Here is a 17,602-nt window from a genome sequence, read left to right as displayed (position 1 = left end):
ATATTCTATTAATCCAATGATGTAAAATACTTGTTGATCAGGTGTTCCACTATGTTTTTCATCAGCAGTTCCATTTCGCCAAATAGCATTGGCCACTGCTTAATAACAAATTCTTGATTTGTAGAACAAATCCAAAAATCGCTTTATGTTGGTATACTTAAAACACTTGAAGAGTTTCCTCAAATTCTCATGGTAATGGAACTCATTATCAATACTTGACCTTGTCAAAAATGTTGCTTAAAACCTTACTTGCTTAACAATCTTAACGAAGAAGACCAATCGCCGAACGTGAAATATGTGTCGTTGAAGTGTCAGGCCTTCATCAGCAGTTTTACTTCATCAAATGGCGCTATTTTAAATATAAAAATGGTTGATTATGATTCGTATATTCATATGAAAATATAAAAATCGCTATATAACATCTTTGTACTAAATGTAATTATTAGAAGATGCATTACGGTCGTAAAATAGTTTTAATGACATTTCAGTGAAGTAGGTTTTTTCTCTGTTAAAGATTATGAAATATTGTGTCTGTTACTTTCTCAGGCTTAGATCCAGCGCGTCCGCTAGCATCCGCCTACGGCTCCAGCCAGTACCGTCTGACACGGCATGACGCGCACGTGGTGCAGGTGATCCATACGAACGCCGGCTTCTTGGGCGAGTCCGGCCTGATCGGCCACGCCGACTTCTGCGTCAACGGCGGCAGGACTCAGCCTGGCTGTCAGGGGCACTTTATGCGTGAGTGAACTCGGCCATACCGGCTACCCTCTAAGTCCCCTAAGATAAAGTACAGATTGACTTATTTACAACTGCAGACTCCGGCGCCAAAACAAATCTCGCTACGCTCTTATGTATACCTGTAGGTACATTAATGTTGATGTTTTTACCTTTCTTTTTATTTTATTACCTCGTTGATCCTAAGTCTGTGTTGTCATTGTACACAGGGATAGCCCGATGCAGCCATTTCATGAGTTCCTGCTATTTTGCGGCGAGTGTGCGACAGAACAGGAGCATCCGATTGGTGGGGGTGCCGTGCGACTCCAACTGCCCGAAGGATCGCGGCCGCTGGGGCATCCGCTTTGACAGGCGGGCCGTGCGAATAGGCGAAGCCACTCCGGATACGTAAGTATCCAATTGTAATATATAACGTCCGGGTGACCTACCCGGCGACACCTTTGCAAAAGTGGGCTTTGGCAAAGGTCCTTGATACTCGTTTTTCATGCTGATATTCAATTAGTATTCAAGCTGGCATGCAGCAGAAGGAGGCGTCATTATGCACTTACATTAATAATATACCTAGGGCTCGTGCAGAAATCATCCTCGCTTGTTCAAGTGTATTCTCTATGAAGGTTTATTTTGTTCACAAAGGTTTGTGGTACTTTTTGTGTAAAATTGAATAAGCTTTAATGTTGCTCTAGACTATATTTCAATCCGGGAAAAAGGCAAATGTCTAAACTAAAGAATAAAATAAATAAATACATAAACATTATAGGTCATTCTTACACAGATTGACTAAGTCCCACGGTAAGCCCAAGGAGGCTTGTGTTATGGGTGCTCAGACAACGATATATATAATATATAAATACTTAAATACACAGAAAACACCCACACAGGATAGAGGATGAAACACATTTTCCAAGATGGCCGCGATTCCTCGAGGTCTCCAAACATCAGATAGTCTGGACATGAAAACAGGACGTTTTGTTAACTAATTTCAGAACTGTTCTAGAGATTTCGACCTTTGTCCTATTTCGATTGTGTTAATACATAATGACAATGGGAATTTCAAATTATCAACCAAAAAGTTTCTTCAAGATATTGAGATTTAAAAAATGTAGTCCATTTAAATCACATCCACATTAATTCGTAGGTACATTTCTTTATTTATTTATTTATTTAAACTTTATTGCACAAATTTACACAAAAAGAGTACAAATGGCGGACTTAACTCCTTGAGGCATTCTCTACCAGTCAACCATTTACTACCTTTTTGATGTTTTTAAGTGTGTGTGTATTACATCTTTCACCTCAACTTTTCTTCCGACACCTATAATTTTGTATGAGATCAATTATCATACATTTCATGTCCGAGTGTACATAATGAAATAAACATCTTTTTCCAGGTGTCGAGGCATGTACTGCGTCAGTATAGATCACGAAGAAGCTTGCCCATTCGATTAATTTAATAAATTAGTAAATGCGTTATTTAATTTAATATTTTTAATTGTACATAAAATATATTTAATAACTTATTTTGTCATACATATTCGTTTAAAAAAGTAAATGTGGTTAATAAATGCATTGTTTCTCTTGCCCAGGATAAAGCCCTTGTTCGGATCTTTCGAAAACATTTCGGATGCTGACTGTGATAACTTACCAACTATACATTTATATAATCGAATGGCCTGCACTGATCAATTATAAGCATATGAAAGGTTAAGTTACTGGATAGTCCTTTGATATTTGGTTGATATACAAGGTGCCTACGAGGAACCCGAGAGATTTTAGCCAGGCATTTCTGAGGCTAGAAGAAGGAAAAAATGTTATATAAGGTTAGGTTAATTTCGCCAAAAAACATTTTTTTTTTCGTTTTATAAATGTGTTACATAAAATGTTAATGCTATTTGTAAAACTGTCACTAAAAATAATTTTAACTTGTTTTTCTGTACAACCTAGTTTTTGCAGTGTTACTTGTCACTTTTTGACATCTTAACCTAGTCCAAATATCATAGACTAGGTCCCATAGTGGCAGCATGCAAAAGTAAAGTAAGTATATAAGATAAAGAGAGCCCTCTTGAAGCATTTTATGGAAACTCATTTGAAAGCGCCATCTCTGACTTCATCCTGAAACTAAGTATGTATGTGTGCGTGCAATATGCATCCATACGTGTACTTTCATTGGGTTGATGGCTACTCGTAAGCATGTAAACATCTCGAAAACGCTGTTACACTGGCGTTTTGACATGACATGACCGTGAGATCCGTAACAACCTATGCGTACCTAATTAAAAATAAATAATAAATAAATAAACGTTTATTCAAAGATCTTACTTACAACTAACTACATATTTTCTTCTGCCAAACCACACAGTGGTTTGTTGGCAAACGAGATTGGAGAGCTTACTTATACCTGTTTCTTTAGCCCTTGACTCCTCGCGTATGATAAGCGATAGAGTCGTAGAATGCAGGGACCGGACAACCCTTTCCGCGATAAAACCCTTTCAATGGGCAACACTTAAACACGGCTAACACATTGAAAGACTTTCCCTTTTGAACTGCAAGCCCATTCATACCCTTACCTTTGACTAACCCTTACCGAAATGCTAACCAAAAATAAGGCTAGCCCTTAATAAGGGTTACCCTTATCTTTAAGCGCTTTTTATAAAGGTTTCCCTTTGCGTGAAAGCGACATGATTAGTATATATCTACGGTAGTGTATGAAAAGGAAAGAAAATACGTGCCTAGTCAAAGAACGCCGCCGTCGCCGCCGACGATCGCTCGGATTCGAAGTAATGTGTGCTTTATGAACAAGGTAGACGACTTAAATTAGCACGCTTATATGCTAAAAGGGAAGCCCTTTATAAGGCTAACCCTTATAAGCAATATGCAAGGTCTTGGTGAGCGGATGATAAGGGTTTTGTAAGGGTATTTGGGCTACCGATCACTCAAATGTGGTAGCTTTATATAAGGGTTTTTAAAACCAAAACAAAGGGTTTCGTCTGGCAAAGGGTATGGTGAGTTAAGCCTTATGCAATACCCTTATAAAACCCCGATAAGGGATAGCGGGCCGGTCCCTGGTAGAATGTATTGGATCCCATACAATTCACGACTCTTCTCTTTCCGCACAGACTCTATTAATAATGAATTACATTAAAGCACCATGTTGAGTAGCTGAATTACATTGGCGTGATTGGCGTTGGGCGATAAGATAATTAAAGATAATATTTATTAAGTAAAGTTTAAAAACGCGATTTTAACACCCTAAATCGAGTAATTTTCCGAATATTTTCAGTTAAATGCGTATATCTATAATCCGAAAAAAGATTTCACACCACATAATTACTTTTTTTATTATTATTTGCTGAAATTATTTTTCTTGTATTGTAATAATAATATGCCTTTATACAAATATTCAAGTCCCGCACTCACAAAAATGTTTGATCTCCTTACAAAATTTCAAAGCCTTTTTCAACACCTTGGGGGATGAATTTTCAAAAACGCTGAAATTAGTTTCTTCTCTTTTAATCAAATACGTTTTTACGAAGTTTTAAGTTCCTAGCTTAAAATAAAATTTGAATCTCATACAAACTATCAATCCCTTTTTAGCCCTTTTCAGGGATGAAATATTACAAAACGCTGAAATTACTTTTCTTGTTCTCTAATAATATGCCTTTATACAAATATTCAAGTCCCGCACACAAAAAAAAATGTTTGACCTACATACAAACTTTCAACCCCTTTTTCACCATCTTGGGGATCTTTTTTCAAAAACGCTGAAATTACTTTTCTTCTCTTTTAATCAAATACGAAGTTTCAAGATCCTAGCTTAAAATAATATTTTAACCTCATACAAACTATCAACTCCTTTTTAACCCTTTTCAGGAATGATTTTTTTTAAAATGCTGAAATTACTTTTTTTTATTCTAATAATATGCCTTTGTACAAAGTTTCAAGTCCCGCACACAACCAATGTTTGATCTCCATGCAAACATTCAACCCCTTTTTCACCACCTTAGGGGATGAATTATCAAAAACGCTGAAATCAGTTTTGTTGTAATTTAATGAAACATCTTTTGACGAAGTTTCAGATTCCTACTAGCTTAAAATAAAACTTAAACCCCAAACAAACTTTCATCCATTTTTTAACCCCCTTAGGGTTGAATTTCTCAAAATCGCTTCTTATTTCTTGTACACTATAAATGCCTTATAAAACTGGTATGCCAACTTGAGGGCAAGATGGATTTTTTTAGTTAGATGGAAACGGAAAAATAAACACAACCAGCTATTAACTCATATTTTTTGACGTAAGACGTGCAAGTCAAAGACCTATTTGCAGTTTGCACACACACTCAGTAAAAGTATTTAATACTACGTTCTTCGTCGCAGCGATTTAAAAAATCTTATAATTAATCATTCTCCTGTGTTGTTTCTTTTAATAAAAGTTAAATAATAGCTTAAGTGACCAACAATAAAGGCATTCATCCTTTAGACAGTTTTACACATCGATAGTGATGTTTGCATTTTATGATATCGACAAATTATACTCACAAAGTTCATGTTCGGTTTACATAAAAATTCTTCTTCTTCTTCCTAGCCTTATCCCTTCATTTAGGGTCGGCTCTCCTCGTCCTTAGGTGCCAGGATCGCCTGTCCTGGGTTGTTTGCGTTTCAAGCTGAGCCCGTTCCAGGTCTTTGGATACGGTTGTCCACCACGTAGCTAGGGGGCGCCCTCCGCCTTTTCTCTTTTCCTGGATTGCTAAAGCCTTTTTAACTGGGTACTCTTCACCCCTTCTCATCACGTGCCCGAACCAGCGCATTCGCCTCTCTACCATCTTTTCACCTATGGGTGCGACTTTGAAGGAGCCCCTGATGTATTCGTTGCGAATCCGATCCAGCCTCGTTACACCCGCCGACCATCGCAGCATCTTCATTTCGTTCACGTGCAGTTTGTTCTCGTGGGTCTTCTTTGCCGCCCAACACTCAGTGCCGTACAGCATAGCGGGTCTGATAGCCGTTTTGTAGACTTTACCCTTAACTTTTATTGGCATACTGTAGTCGCAGAGCACTCCTGAAAGGGTTCTCCATCTTAACCATGCTGCCTTTACTCTGTGCGCTACATCTAAGTCAATGTTGCCGTTATCGGACAGTATAGATCCTAGATACTTGAACTGTTTCACTTTGGACAAGGGCTGACCATCAATGAAGATATTATTGGTGTCGGGTGTGATCTGATTACTGAAGCTGCACCTCATGTATTCGGTTTTGCTGCGACTAATACGGAGACCGTGGTTTTCGAGCGCGTCTTTCCATTGTTGGAGAGTGGTCGTAAGGTTTGGATTGCGTCGGTTGTGGATTTTCCCGGCACGAAGCCACACTGATTACTTGATATGGTTGTAAGTTCACCTAGCCGGTTACTAAGTACACGCTCCCAGATCTTCAGAGTATGGGAGGTAAGCTTGACACCCCTGTAATTACCGCAGCTACTTACATCTCCCTTATGTTTGTAAAAAGGTACTAAATAGCTATGGCGATGGCGCCAAATGAACGCTAAAGCATGGGCTTTAGGTATTTCGTTGGATTTGAGTATAGCATTAAAGATCTTCGTTAGCCTTTCCACCGCTATCGGTCCCAGACGCTTTCACAGATCAGCGGGTATGTTATCAGGTCCCACAGCTTTGTGGTTTTTCATTTTCTTAAGTGCATCTGCTACCTCCTTACTTCCGATGCTATCCAGCGGTCCAGCTACTCCTGGGATAGCAGATAAAGATTGACTCGGGAAATTCTTCATTAAGAAGATGTCGATAGTACTGGTGCCACCTATGATTGATTTGCTTGTCATCGGTTAACAGGTGTCCTTTGTCGTCTTTGATATATTTGTTTATTTTAATATCCTGGTCATGTGGCGTTGTGTTGCCAATTTAAATATTTCCCGATCGTTTGTAGCGCTTTCCAGTCTTTGGTAGAAGTTTTCCCTTGAATCTTGTCTCTGCTTAGCTACTGTACACTTGGCAAACTTCTTAGCGGTTTTATACAGCATACGATCTTCCTCTGTTCCTGAGCTCTGCCATTGTCTAAAGCACTCCTTTTTTCTCACTAGGGATTCCTTCACTTCCATATTCCACTTCCATTGAAGGATCTTTGCAGATGTTTAGTTTCCCTTTTGATTCCCTTTTGGTTTACATAAAAATAAATAAAGTAAAATGTTAAGAATTATGATAACTTGTTTCAGCATGTTTACTACTTACTATCCATTCAGAATAAATAACCATGTAAACAATTTAGGCCGTTTTGTTATATCGTTATATTAAATGGTCAATTAACCATCATACATAATAGGAATATTTAAACGATAAATTCGCAGTAATCACTATCATTACATTCATTTGTATTCAAAGTTCTAAGTAGGTATTGCCTTCCTACAGTACCTACATAATGATGTTATGTTATTAGTGCTGTATTTTCATCACAATTGCTGTATTTCACGCAGGTTTAGCGATAAATAACAAAATAAAATCTTACGGAGGTAATCAACCTACCTACGTAAACCAGTAACTAAATGAAATAACAGTGAAACCTAGATAGTTGAAATCTCAAGGGACCGGCAATTTTGTGTCTCCATTTAAGCAGGTCGTACCCGAATATCCAGGTTCAAAATTGTTTGGGTCAATAACACATAGAAGTTCTCGTTAACAGAGATTGCGTTCTTTTATGTAGGTGCAAATAAATTGAAAGTACTCACAATTTCATATTCTGGTTTTATGGTTTTATGGCCTAGAATACTTATCTTGCACTTAAAAGTTACTACTAGGAATTTACCTACATTAATAATTAAAGCTTAGTTTCTTATTATCTACGGCGCAAACGATTGATTTCTTGGCTGGCCCCTGGCGTCCCTACGAATATTTTTGTTTCGCCGCTATTGGTATGCAGGTACTGGTTTATGTAGTTTGCGTATCCAGAAGAATTTGCTCTGACGTTGTTCTGGGAGAGAAAGTTCATTCAAGAGAAGGGTTCCCTGAAGGTCGAATGAGTTTGTCATGAAACCAGCGCGGTAACGAGGAGTTTAAAACTACTGGAAGTGCAACTGCAAAAGTCTCAACAGAACTAAGACACTTTGTTACAAATTAACAATATTGATTTCATCTAAATAGGTCTAAAGACTGAAGATGAGATGGGCAGATACCATAGCAAAAGACATGAGGGCCTGCGACGTTTCAGTAAACGACACGTCCGATCGTGCGAAGTGGAGAGAAAAGACAAGGAAAGCAGACCCCACAATCAGATGGGAATACAAAGGAGAGAGAGGTCTAAAATCGAATGTAGTAGGATCAATTAATAAAATACCTAAGTAGTACAGAAGTTACAAAAACTGCTGGAATATTCTGTCTAAATCTCTTTATTTTTCGTATATTATGATTAATAGCGAAAGCCCAAGAGTCTAGTTTTTAGGAATAATAGTCAGGAAGAGATTACTGCAGGAAAAGTTGCAATCGTTTCCATAGAATATAGTTTTAAAAGACATATCCCCGTAGAAAAACTTTCCACCAAAGTAATCGTCCACCATTTCCTGCACGTTAATTTTTATATTGTAGTCACCCTGAAAAAAAAAAAGCACTAAGAGTTTATAAAATATTACAGGGAATAGTGGAGAATCTTATAAATGCGTGAAGTAATTTGCTATACAAATCAACAATTTCGGAGTGAATTACCAATATATCGATATCGATATATTCGGTATACAAAGCTGATGCCTTTCAAGTAGGTACCTATTTGATGAAGGAAAACATGAGCCGTGGCAAAAAGCCGGGATAACGTGAGGAAGATGATGTGATGACGTATCAAATCCGCCACCTACTACTTTAATGACTTCCAGACGTATGTAAAATCCAACATTTGAGGCCGCTGTCATATTATGCACATAAATAAAATTAAAGCATAACAAAAGCATTTTAGACATATTCTTATTTAATGGCGCCATCTACTTTTAAGATTATTCAACCTTTTCTAAGTGCTCAAAATGCTCTATTTAGGCTTTAAATAACTTTTGACTATAACTGCGGTCAGTCAACGTTGTGAAATTGTAAATAACAATAAGGGGAACACCCAAATATTCCCAAATATGGTTTCAGGATTTTTATATCCACGATTTTCATAATGCCGATTTTTTATACGTCCGAAATATTAAAATTATGATTTTTAAAAACACTACTTGTGCTTTTTCCGAATATTTAAAATCCGATTGTCATTTGAACGAAAGTTTAAAGTTACGATTTTATACTTCTCCGAAAACATTTTTTCCGAATTCTTAAATTCCGAAAAATCATTGACCGATCGGAAATAAAGTAATTCGGTATTCAGAAATTCGGTTTTTTGTAACATCGGAAAAATGAAATTCGTGAATCGTGAAATTCAAATGAAGATTCACGTTTTAGTAATTCGGTATTCAGAAATTCGGTCTTCTGTAAGGTCGGAAAAATGAAATTCGTGATATTCAAATGAAGACTCACGTTTCAAATAGTAATTATTACGGGTGTTACGATTACGTGTCGGATGTCATGTTAAATTCGGCATTCTAAAATTCGGCATAACATTTTTCGGAATTATGTAGTGTACCCTAGACTCTAATATTAATATTACGTACCTTCAAGATCATGCAGTTTTTTGAAACCTTAAACATTTTCTCTAATAATGGTCTGAGGAACAGATGTTCACACGGGTTGTTCATTTGGAGTCTGAGCAACTCTTTACCATTCGACAGAGCCAATATTTTTCCCTGAAACATATTATCAACCTAATTATTTTATTAAGTACCTAAACAAATAAAGAGTTCAAGATTATTCATTGAACTTAAGGCCTTGGTCTCAGCGCCAAAATGCTTTATAAGTAATTATATAAAATGGGTTAAGACGATCTGCGGCTGCCGCTAGCGTCAGCACTATTTGGATTGGAATCATAAGTAAAACGATTTATTTTTTGTTGCATTTTCTGCTTGGTGACAGTGCACTTATAATTTAGTTTATTTTTCAAGTTCGCATGAAAACCTTAAAATACATCAATCGGCGATGTCGGGTCACGCCTAGTGACGGTTCTGTAGTTAGTGTAGTTACCCGTCCGTCAAAATAGACTTTTTTTGCAAAAAATCTAAAACGACAACCGATCTGGTACGCTATAGCTTTCCTTCAGTCTTTATTAAGCTTTACTTTCACGATGTTTTCATATTTTTTGAACCCTGGTTCAAAAGTTAGAGACGCAGGGACCCAATTTTTTTCCTTCAGAGCGGTTACTTCCGAAAATAATCTGTTCATAAAATGGTTCTTGCAGACCCATATTCGTTTTGAAAGACCTATCCAACGACACTACACTAATAGGGTCGAAGTAAAAAAAAATATTTATCCACTTTTTCGTGTAGGGCTTTGTCGGAGTAACTGATTTATAACTCGTGCCAAATTTCAGCTTTCTAGCGCTAATGGAGCAAAGCCGCGGACGAAGAGACAGACAGATGGACATGTCGGAACTATAAGGGTTCCTAGTTGACTACGGAAACTCCTAAAATTGGTTTCATACCTTATTTTCTTGGATAAAAAATAAAAGTGACGTTGCCTACCGTCCTTATTGTTTCCTGACGGTCATTGCCACTTACCTTAGACGGAGTTGTGTTTTCCAAAACTGTAACATTTGTGACCAGCTTTCCATTGCTAATTACCGTCCCTGAGGGAGCCAAATACGTGCAATTTTTGTTTTTAGGTCCCTGACACACATCAAACTTCGAAATATGCAATTGGAATGGTCCCTAAAACAAATATACTCGTATTATTAAATTATAATTAGGTACATGTATAGCCTACCGTATTTGCCATTAGATAAAGGAGCGAAGCTTTCAAAATAAAGTAGCATACATGTGCCATGTTTTAACATTCTTTGAGAATTATAATCTATATAATATATAAACGTAAAAGTCCTGACTGACTGACTGACTGACTCACTTAAATTAACGCCCAGCCCAAACCGTTGGACCTAGAGAGCTGATTTTTTTTACAATAGGTAGTTTTTATAACGTTAGTTTCCACTAAAAAGGGGTTTTTCAAAATTTATCCTTCAAAGGGGTGAAATGGGGGTCCAAAGTTTTTATGGGGTTCAAGTTTTATTTTAAGCTATGAATTCGAACCTTGGGTAAAAGATATATTATTAAAAAACAAGAAAACTACTTTCAGCGTTTTTGAAAATTCATCTCCTAAGGTGGTGAAAAAGGGGTTGAAAGTTAGTATGGAAATCAAAAATTTTATCAAGTGCGGGACTTAAAACTTTGTATATAGGCATATTATTAGAATACAGGAAAAGTAATTTCAGCGTTTTTAAAAATTCATCCCCTAAAAGGGTTAAAAAGGGGTTGAAAATTTGAAACAGCAATTTGGGGGTACAAAATATTAATGCTTAGAAACTTCTTAGAAAGGCATAACAGCCGCTTACAAAAAAATATTTCGACGTTTTGGAAATTTTAACAGGGGAGGGGAGGGGGTTAAACACGGGACGTAAGTTTGTCTTGGGGTTCAAATTTTATTATAAGCTAGGAACTTGAAACTTTTCACAAAGGTATTATATTTAAAAAAAACAAGAAAACTAATTTCAGCGTTAGTAAAAATTCATCCCCCAAAGTGATGAAAAGGGAGTTGAAAGTTTGTATAGGGTTCAATTTTTATTTTAAGCTAGAAATCAGAAACTTCGTGAAAAGGAATATCATTAAAAGAGTAGAAACGTGATTTTAGCGTTTTTGAAAATTAATACTCCAAGATGGTGAAAAGGGGGTTGAAAGTTTGTATAGAGATCAAACATTTCTTTGAGTGCGGGACTTGAATCTTTGTTTAAAGGCATATTATTATAATACAAAAAAAGTAATTTCAGCGTTTTTATAAATCCATCCCGTAAAGTGGTTATAAAGGGGTTGAAAATTTGTAGGGGGTCCTCATTTTATTTTAAGCTAGGTACTTGAAACTATGTAGAAAGATATTTAATTAAAAGGGAAGAAAACTTATGAAGCATTTTTGAAAATTCATCCCCCAAGGTGGTAAAAAAGAGGTTGTATGGAGATCAAACCTTTTTTTGCGTACAGGACTTCAGTCTTTGTATAAAGGCATATTTTTAGAATACAAGAAAAGTAATTTTAGCGTTTTTAAATATTCATCCCCTAAAAGGGTTAAAAAAGGGTTGAAAGTTTGAATCCATTACAAATGCTTTGAAAATTCTTAGAAGGGCATTGTATAATATTACAAAAAAAAATTATTTCAACGTTCTTAATAATTCAAGCCCTAAGGGGGTTAAAAAGACGATGTAGTTTATATGTAGTACAAGTTTTCGTTTAAGCTAGGAACATGTAACTTGGTAAAAGGGCATTATATTATAATAGACGAAAACTGATTGCACCGTGTTTGTAAAGTTTGTATTAATAAAGTTTGCATCGGGAGCGAGCATGCACTGCACTTGAAAATCTAAGAGTTGAGAAGGATTATATCATGAACAATTTTTTTCAGTTAGGGACTTGAAACTTCGTACTTTGTGAAAGACAATTTTCATGCGTTGTATAATTTTTAACAAATGATTAACCGTCCCTACTGATATCTTTTGCTGCATAATGTGACAAATCCACGCGTACGAAGTCGCGGGCAACAGCTAGTATTAATTATAAAATTAAAAAAATATATAAAATTAAAATACATAAAATTATATGTACATAACTGGTTCTGAGACGACTCCCTTTCTTTTAAAAATAACTATAAATAACAAACAACGCAAACCTTGATGTTGGACAGGGGCCTAGCCAAACGAAAAGAAAAAATGTGTCAGATTGAGAGATGCTACGAAAAGTCACGTGACTATTTCCATACATTATTTAAGTTTCAATTGAAGTTTTCTATCAACTATTGTCATGTTGACTAGACCGCTGGAGAACATGTCGAAGACTACACGTAGGATAAACTGAGAAGCGATTGTTGTCCATGAGTAACATTAGGTCAAATACCTAGTTTCCTTCTAGGCTCGTCAGAAGGAGGAAGTTGAAAAGTCTCTCAATTAGTCAAATGTAAACGACTCAAGGAACTAAACATTGATCTGTAAAACACCTAACCAACTAACTGCCTTTATCGCTTACGTTTAGGCCCCATTCGCACGAGAGCTTAAAAAGCGTTGCGTGTTGGACGCACCCATAAGTAAGAGCGAGAAAGCGATATATCTTTCGTCTGCGTCTCGCTACGCTTTTTAAGCTCTCGTGCGAATGGGGCCCTACAGATTTGGTATTTGACATTATCTCAAAAGTCCAAACGTGAGGTTTGCCAAAAAATTATATAGCGCAGCATATTGATTTCAGGCTGATTCATGAGACGTGAGCAGGACTAATCCTGCACATTCAGTAACTGTTCACTGATTGATCACCGTCGTTATTAGTTGGAACATACCACACTTTTTCTTATTTTTCAACTTCTTGGTAAGTGCGCATTTAATTATCTACAAGCATGGTTACCCTACAAAACCTAATTAATAAACATAAAACCTCTTTAACCGCATTGATTATGAAGAAAACTGTCAAACTTGAGTTACATACGAGTTTTCAATAGTAACCAGACTTGGATGACATTGACGACACTCAATTTGACACAGAATATCAGTAGTTTAGTACATGACGACTATATAAAGGAACCAAATCTCTATGTATGAAAAGTGTCCATCAAAAAACAGTAATTAGGCGGCGCCACCCATACACCGAAATACTACTAAAAACAACCTACGTAATTTGATCGGGTTTTTTGTTGCCTTATATGGTTCATGTTATACTCATGTCCCAGAGCCTAACTAGCGCCACCGGAGAGATTAGGAACTATTATTTAAAGCTGAAAGCGGTCACTTTTGCAACAATTCTGCCATAAGACATTGGCATCCTTTCTATACCATCCATAGTTTAGTACTTTCTAATTGTACGGCTAAATGCATGTTGTTAATAAATTAATAACTTTTTTTTCAACACGACTAAAAAATTAACGTTAATCGCACTAATACACAACACGAAACACGAAACAGTTGCTTATAAGTTACTGGAGGTGTAGGCTTAATCCTGCTCACGTCTCCTGAATCACCCTATATACATGTAGACATACTACATACAAGACCTTGAACAGAACAAACATACATAAACATAACTTTTTTACTACATATTTTGTATTCCTTTTTAATAGTAATAATGTGTAACTCACATATCCTGGAGAAGAAGTAGAGACACCCATAAATACGAAAAATAAAAAGTAAAGCATAATTGAATGACCCATGATCCAACGGCATCCAGTAGCGAGAAATGGATTTAAATAATAATCGTTTTATACATATTTTATTTATCTGATTGGCTTACGGTTCGCTGCTCATAATAGTTTTGATAATACTTAACCATGTACAGTCAGCTGCAGAGTTATCTCTGTAGCTGACTGTACGTCCATTAAACTTAAAGTACTAAGTTCATATGTATGAATCGCTAAAAAAAAGGGTATAATTTGTTACCGTAAAACTGGTTAGTAGTATGGTGGTACGCACTGACGCACGCTCGTCGCAAACACTGTTTACAAACATCTGGAGTCTATCACGGAGAAACATGTTTCGCACCCATACGATTTTCCCTTAGCTTGGTGCGGCGAGTGATGACTGTGGAAGTGGGCTTTATTGATACGAGCTTCCAACATCCGCTTCTGCACCTCCCAGGGGGTCCATAACACTTCCCAGATATGTGAATTATGTTACTTGCTCAACTTAAAAGCTACATTCATAAATAAATGTATGTGCTGAACTTCACGTGATAGCTACTTCACATAAAAATTAACTATCATAGGAACCATCATTCGACGCGAGAGGTATACATATACCTACTAGAGGTACTAAAATTTTATAGCCTAGCAACACTTTACAATATTACTGATGGGTTTGATTTTCGGCCTGCTAGTGGTTTACCTATTTGATGGTAACCTTAACCGTCGTAGGTAGCCTCAGGTAGCTATTACTTGCCAGTTGTCAGATTCAAAATGTCAGACAAACGCTATATTATCATTAAAATATTTACTATGTTACTAGCGATAGCTGCAGGTGGTATTTGGATAGGAGCTGAAAGATTTATGAAACAGAGACCTCGGTACAGGGATGAACAGACACTAGTCGGGGGCACGATATGGAGTCAAACTATCATCACCTTAGGGCTTATCATATCAGAATTAACAGATGATAATTTAGCGACATTAATACATTGCTTTTTCTTGTCGTCCGGTATCTTGTTATTTTTATTGACTGGAGTATTACTGGTGAGTGACTCAAATAAATTATAATAATATGATAACTATATATCTCATTTTTATTAGAAATGAGTAGGCTATCGAAGCTGAGTTTATCTTAAAAACTCTAACAATAAGGGCGTACATACATTATGTATAAACGTAGCACCATCGCCTGTGCTAATCGGAAACAGTAGTTTAACTAAATACGAACGATTGCAATCTACAAAAATTACACGCGCGCTGTTACCAATTTTTAACCGACTTTAATTCCAAGAAGGAGGAGGTTATGTATTCGGTTGTGGCTATTTTGTATGTATGTTCACCGATTACTCCGAGCCCCGTGGTCCAACTTGACTAATTCTTTTTTTTTTGTTCGATAGAAGTTACATCCAGAGTGGTCCCATAATAAAATAAAACTATGAAACGGGATTATATATACCCGTTGACCACGAACGCTATAAATGTAAAGGGTACGAAACGTCGGGATGTAGTATAAATTCAATATACGCGATATAATCCGTTTTCATAATTTTATTTCATTAGTAACTACCGCGGTAACCGAAGACAATATTTGGTCCCATAATAATTTGGTCTTGATCTGATTATGGGATCCATTAGGATTGAAGGAACTCCGAGGGAAGGCATAATGATTTGGGTGTTTCCTTAAGCAACTCCAGTATTTACTCTCGAAAACCGCCAGTTTGATGTAGTGGACCTAATGATGAAGACCACAGATGATATGTAGAACTTCCCTTACATAAGTTGGGTAATTTATGATTTTGAATGTAGGTAGTAGTGGAAATTACTTACGAGACTGAGAGGTTAGGGATAGGGGTGGCAAAGGGTAGTGTTTGAGAGGTCAAAGGTTTTGGCTTGAGGGGCTGGGGCTCTACAGGTCAGGGTTTGAGAGGCTGGGGGGTTAAGGGAATGGTTACTTCATGCGCCGGGGATTGAGGGATCGGGGCGGTAGGAGTTCAGGGATCGAAGGTAGATTGCCTTCTATACTATCGAAGTTATCAATATATAATTTTTGTTTTTGTAGATTTACTACGAATTAAATATTTGGAGGCACGACCGAGCAAGTCGTAGACAGAACGGTAGAAGAGCCAGCTTGGTTAATGTGATGAGAGTAACTTCACGGCAAATTATGACGCGGACTTTTAATTTATCCTATTTTTGCATCGGAATAGTGTGTATTCTTGGTGGTTTGACTTGTATTATTAACTTAATATTAATTGTCTAAGGATGATAGAATTTTAATAAAAAGTACACTTATAATAAGTTAACGCCTTAGATTTTTTATTATATTTCTAAATATCGTAAATATATTTGTTAATTTTTTGCTTTTACAATTAAAATTTGTTTGGTTCTATTTTTGTCAATATCTAGTTCGATTATGATCCTATAAGGAACTGAGGGAACTCTTCAAATCTTACAGGCACACATATTGCTTTTTTATATTTAGCTTATGACGATCATCACATCAAGATTATAAAATAGATTGATTATTGATGACCATTATAGTCTTATGAAATAATTACTAGTCACGTTTGGGACGATTGTAACTGAAATGGGATCAGATATTAGATACATTTGTAAGTAAAACATAACCTTTACTTTAATTTACTTAGATCAAAATCACACGATTACAATGAAACCTAATATGAGATTTATAAAACACAATTGTACAAATTCAGATAGGTACTGATCTTAAAGTAGGTGTTACTCATCGTATTGTTTAACAATGTTAATCATAATTGTTTAAATACACGCCGGCGTATAGTCAACATAGTAATATATTGTATTAATTAAGGCAGTAATCCACCAGAAGCTAATATTTTGGTCGTGGCTTTAAAATAAGACTTTTTCTTCAGCTAGGAGTTCATATCCTCAGATATCTACCTAAGCCATGAGAGTATCTAAGCTAGTTACAGATTTTAAAAGTGTAAACAAGACGTCAAGTGATACTACAATCTTCATTGATCTCTATTTGGAGTTGTCTACGAACATTTCCACTCCTTTCAGATCCTGTCGGGCTGACTTCCGGCCTCCAGGGTGCCGCATCTTTGCAATAACAATAATAGTATTATTAAATTTAACTAAGGGATTAAAGGCACCCATTTTTGTTAGTTCGTTCGTTCGTTTCGTTGTTAGATCAAATACGAGGATGTAAAGGGTCCCACTGATTATCAGTCCGCCGGACGATATCGGCCTGTCAGTTGTTCGGAACTGTCAAATTTTTTGTTCTAACTGACTGGCCGATATCTTCCGGCGGACTGATAGTCAGTGGGCCCCTTTAAACACATTGTGTAACTTTCAACGAAAAATGTAGATAAAAGGATCGTTATTTATGGAATCGGAACTTAAATAAAGTTAGACCGAGGTAAGTCTGCAACCATTTTGATAGCACTGCATTTTTAAGTGTTATTTATACGTCATAATTTCATAGATGTTTGACGTTTATAAAATTTCTTTAAAAAAAGTAAAACCGACTTCAAAAAGGATAAAAATAAAATATTATCCAGAGTTATATGCGCTAGCAACTGAAACGTTTGAAGTCGGTGCCAAGCCAAATAGTTTAAATA

At 36.4% G+C, this 17,602-nt stretch overlaps 2 protein-coding genes across 3 annotated transcripts in view; one reads left to right on the top strand and one right to left on the bottom strand.

The window, feature by feature from the left end:
• The window catches only part of LOC134742766 (lipase member H-A), a 43,244-nt gene extending 40,970 nt beyond the window's left edge, over nt 1-2,274 (top strand). For both annotated transcript variants that reach the window (XM_063675955.1, XM_063675962.1), the window contains exons 6-8: nt 547-738; nt 945-1,122; nt 2,124-2,274. In XM_063675955.1, the coding sequence (XP_063532025.1) occupies nt 547-738; nt 945-1,122; nt 2,124-2,181 (428 nt within the window). In that variant the 3' untranslated portion in view covers nt 2,182-2,274. The remainder of the gene's footprint in view (nt 1-546; nt 739-944; nt 1,123-2,123) is intronic.
• Nucleotides 2,275-8,135: 5,861 nt separating this feature from the next.
• On the bottom strand, nt 8,136-10,625 carry LOC134754141 (uncharacterized). Its single transcript, XM_063690664.1, has 4 exons — nt 10,617-10,625; nt 10,361-10,510; nt 9,362-9,493; nt 8,136-8,317 (listed from the first exon to the last, which is right to left on the bottom strand). Exons 1-4 carry the CDS (start codon nt 10,623-10,625, stop codon nt 8,159-8,161), a joined length of 450 nt encoding a protein of 149 aa, XP_063546734.1. The 3' UTR covers nt 8,136-8,158.
• Between the last annotated feature and the right edge of the window lie 6,977 nt (nt 10,626-17,602).

This window comes from Cydia strobilella, chromosome 1, assembly GCF_947568885.1.
Source record: "Cydia strobilella chromosome 1, ilCydStro3.1, whole genome shotgun sequence".
NCBI classification, from domain to species: domain Eukaryota; kingdom Metazoa; phylum Arthropoda; class Insecta; order Lepidoptera; family Tortricidae; genus Cydia; species Cydia strobilella.
This window is presented reverse-complemented; position numbering and strand designations above follow the sequence as displayed.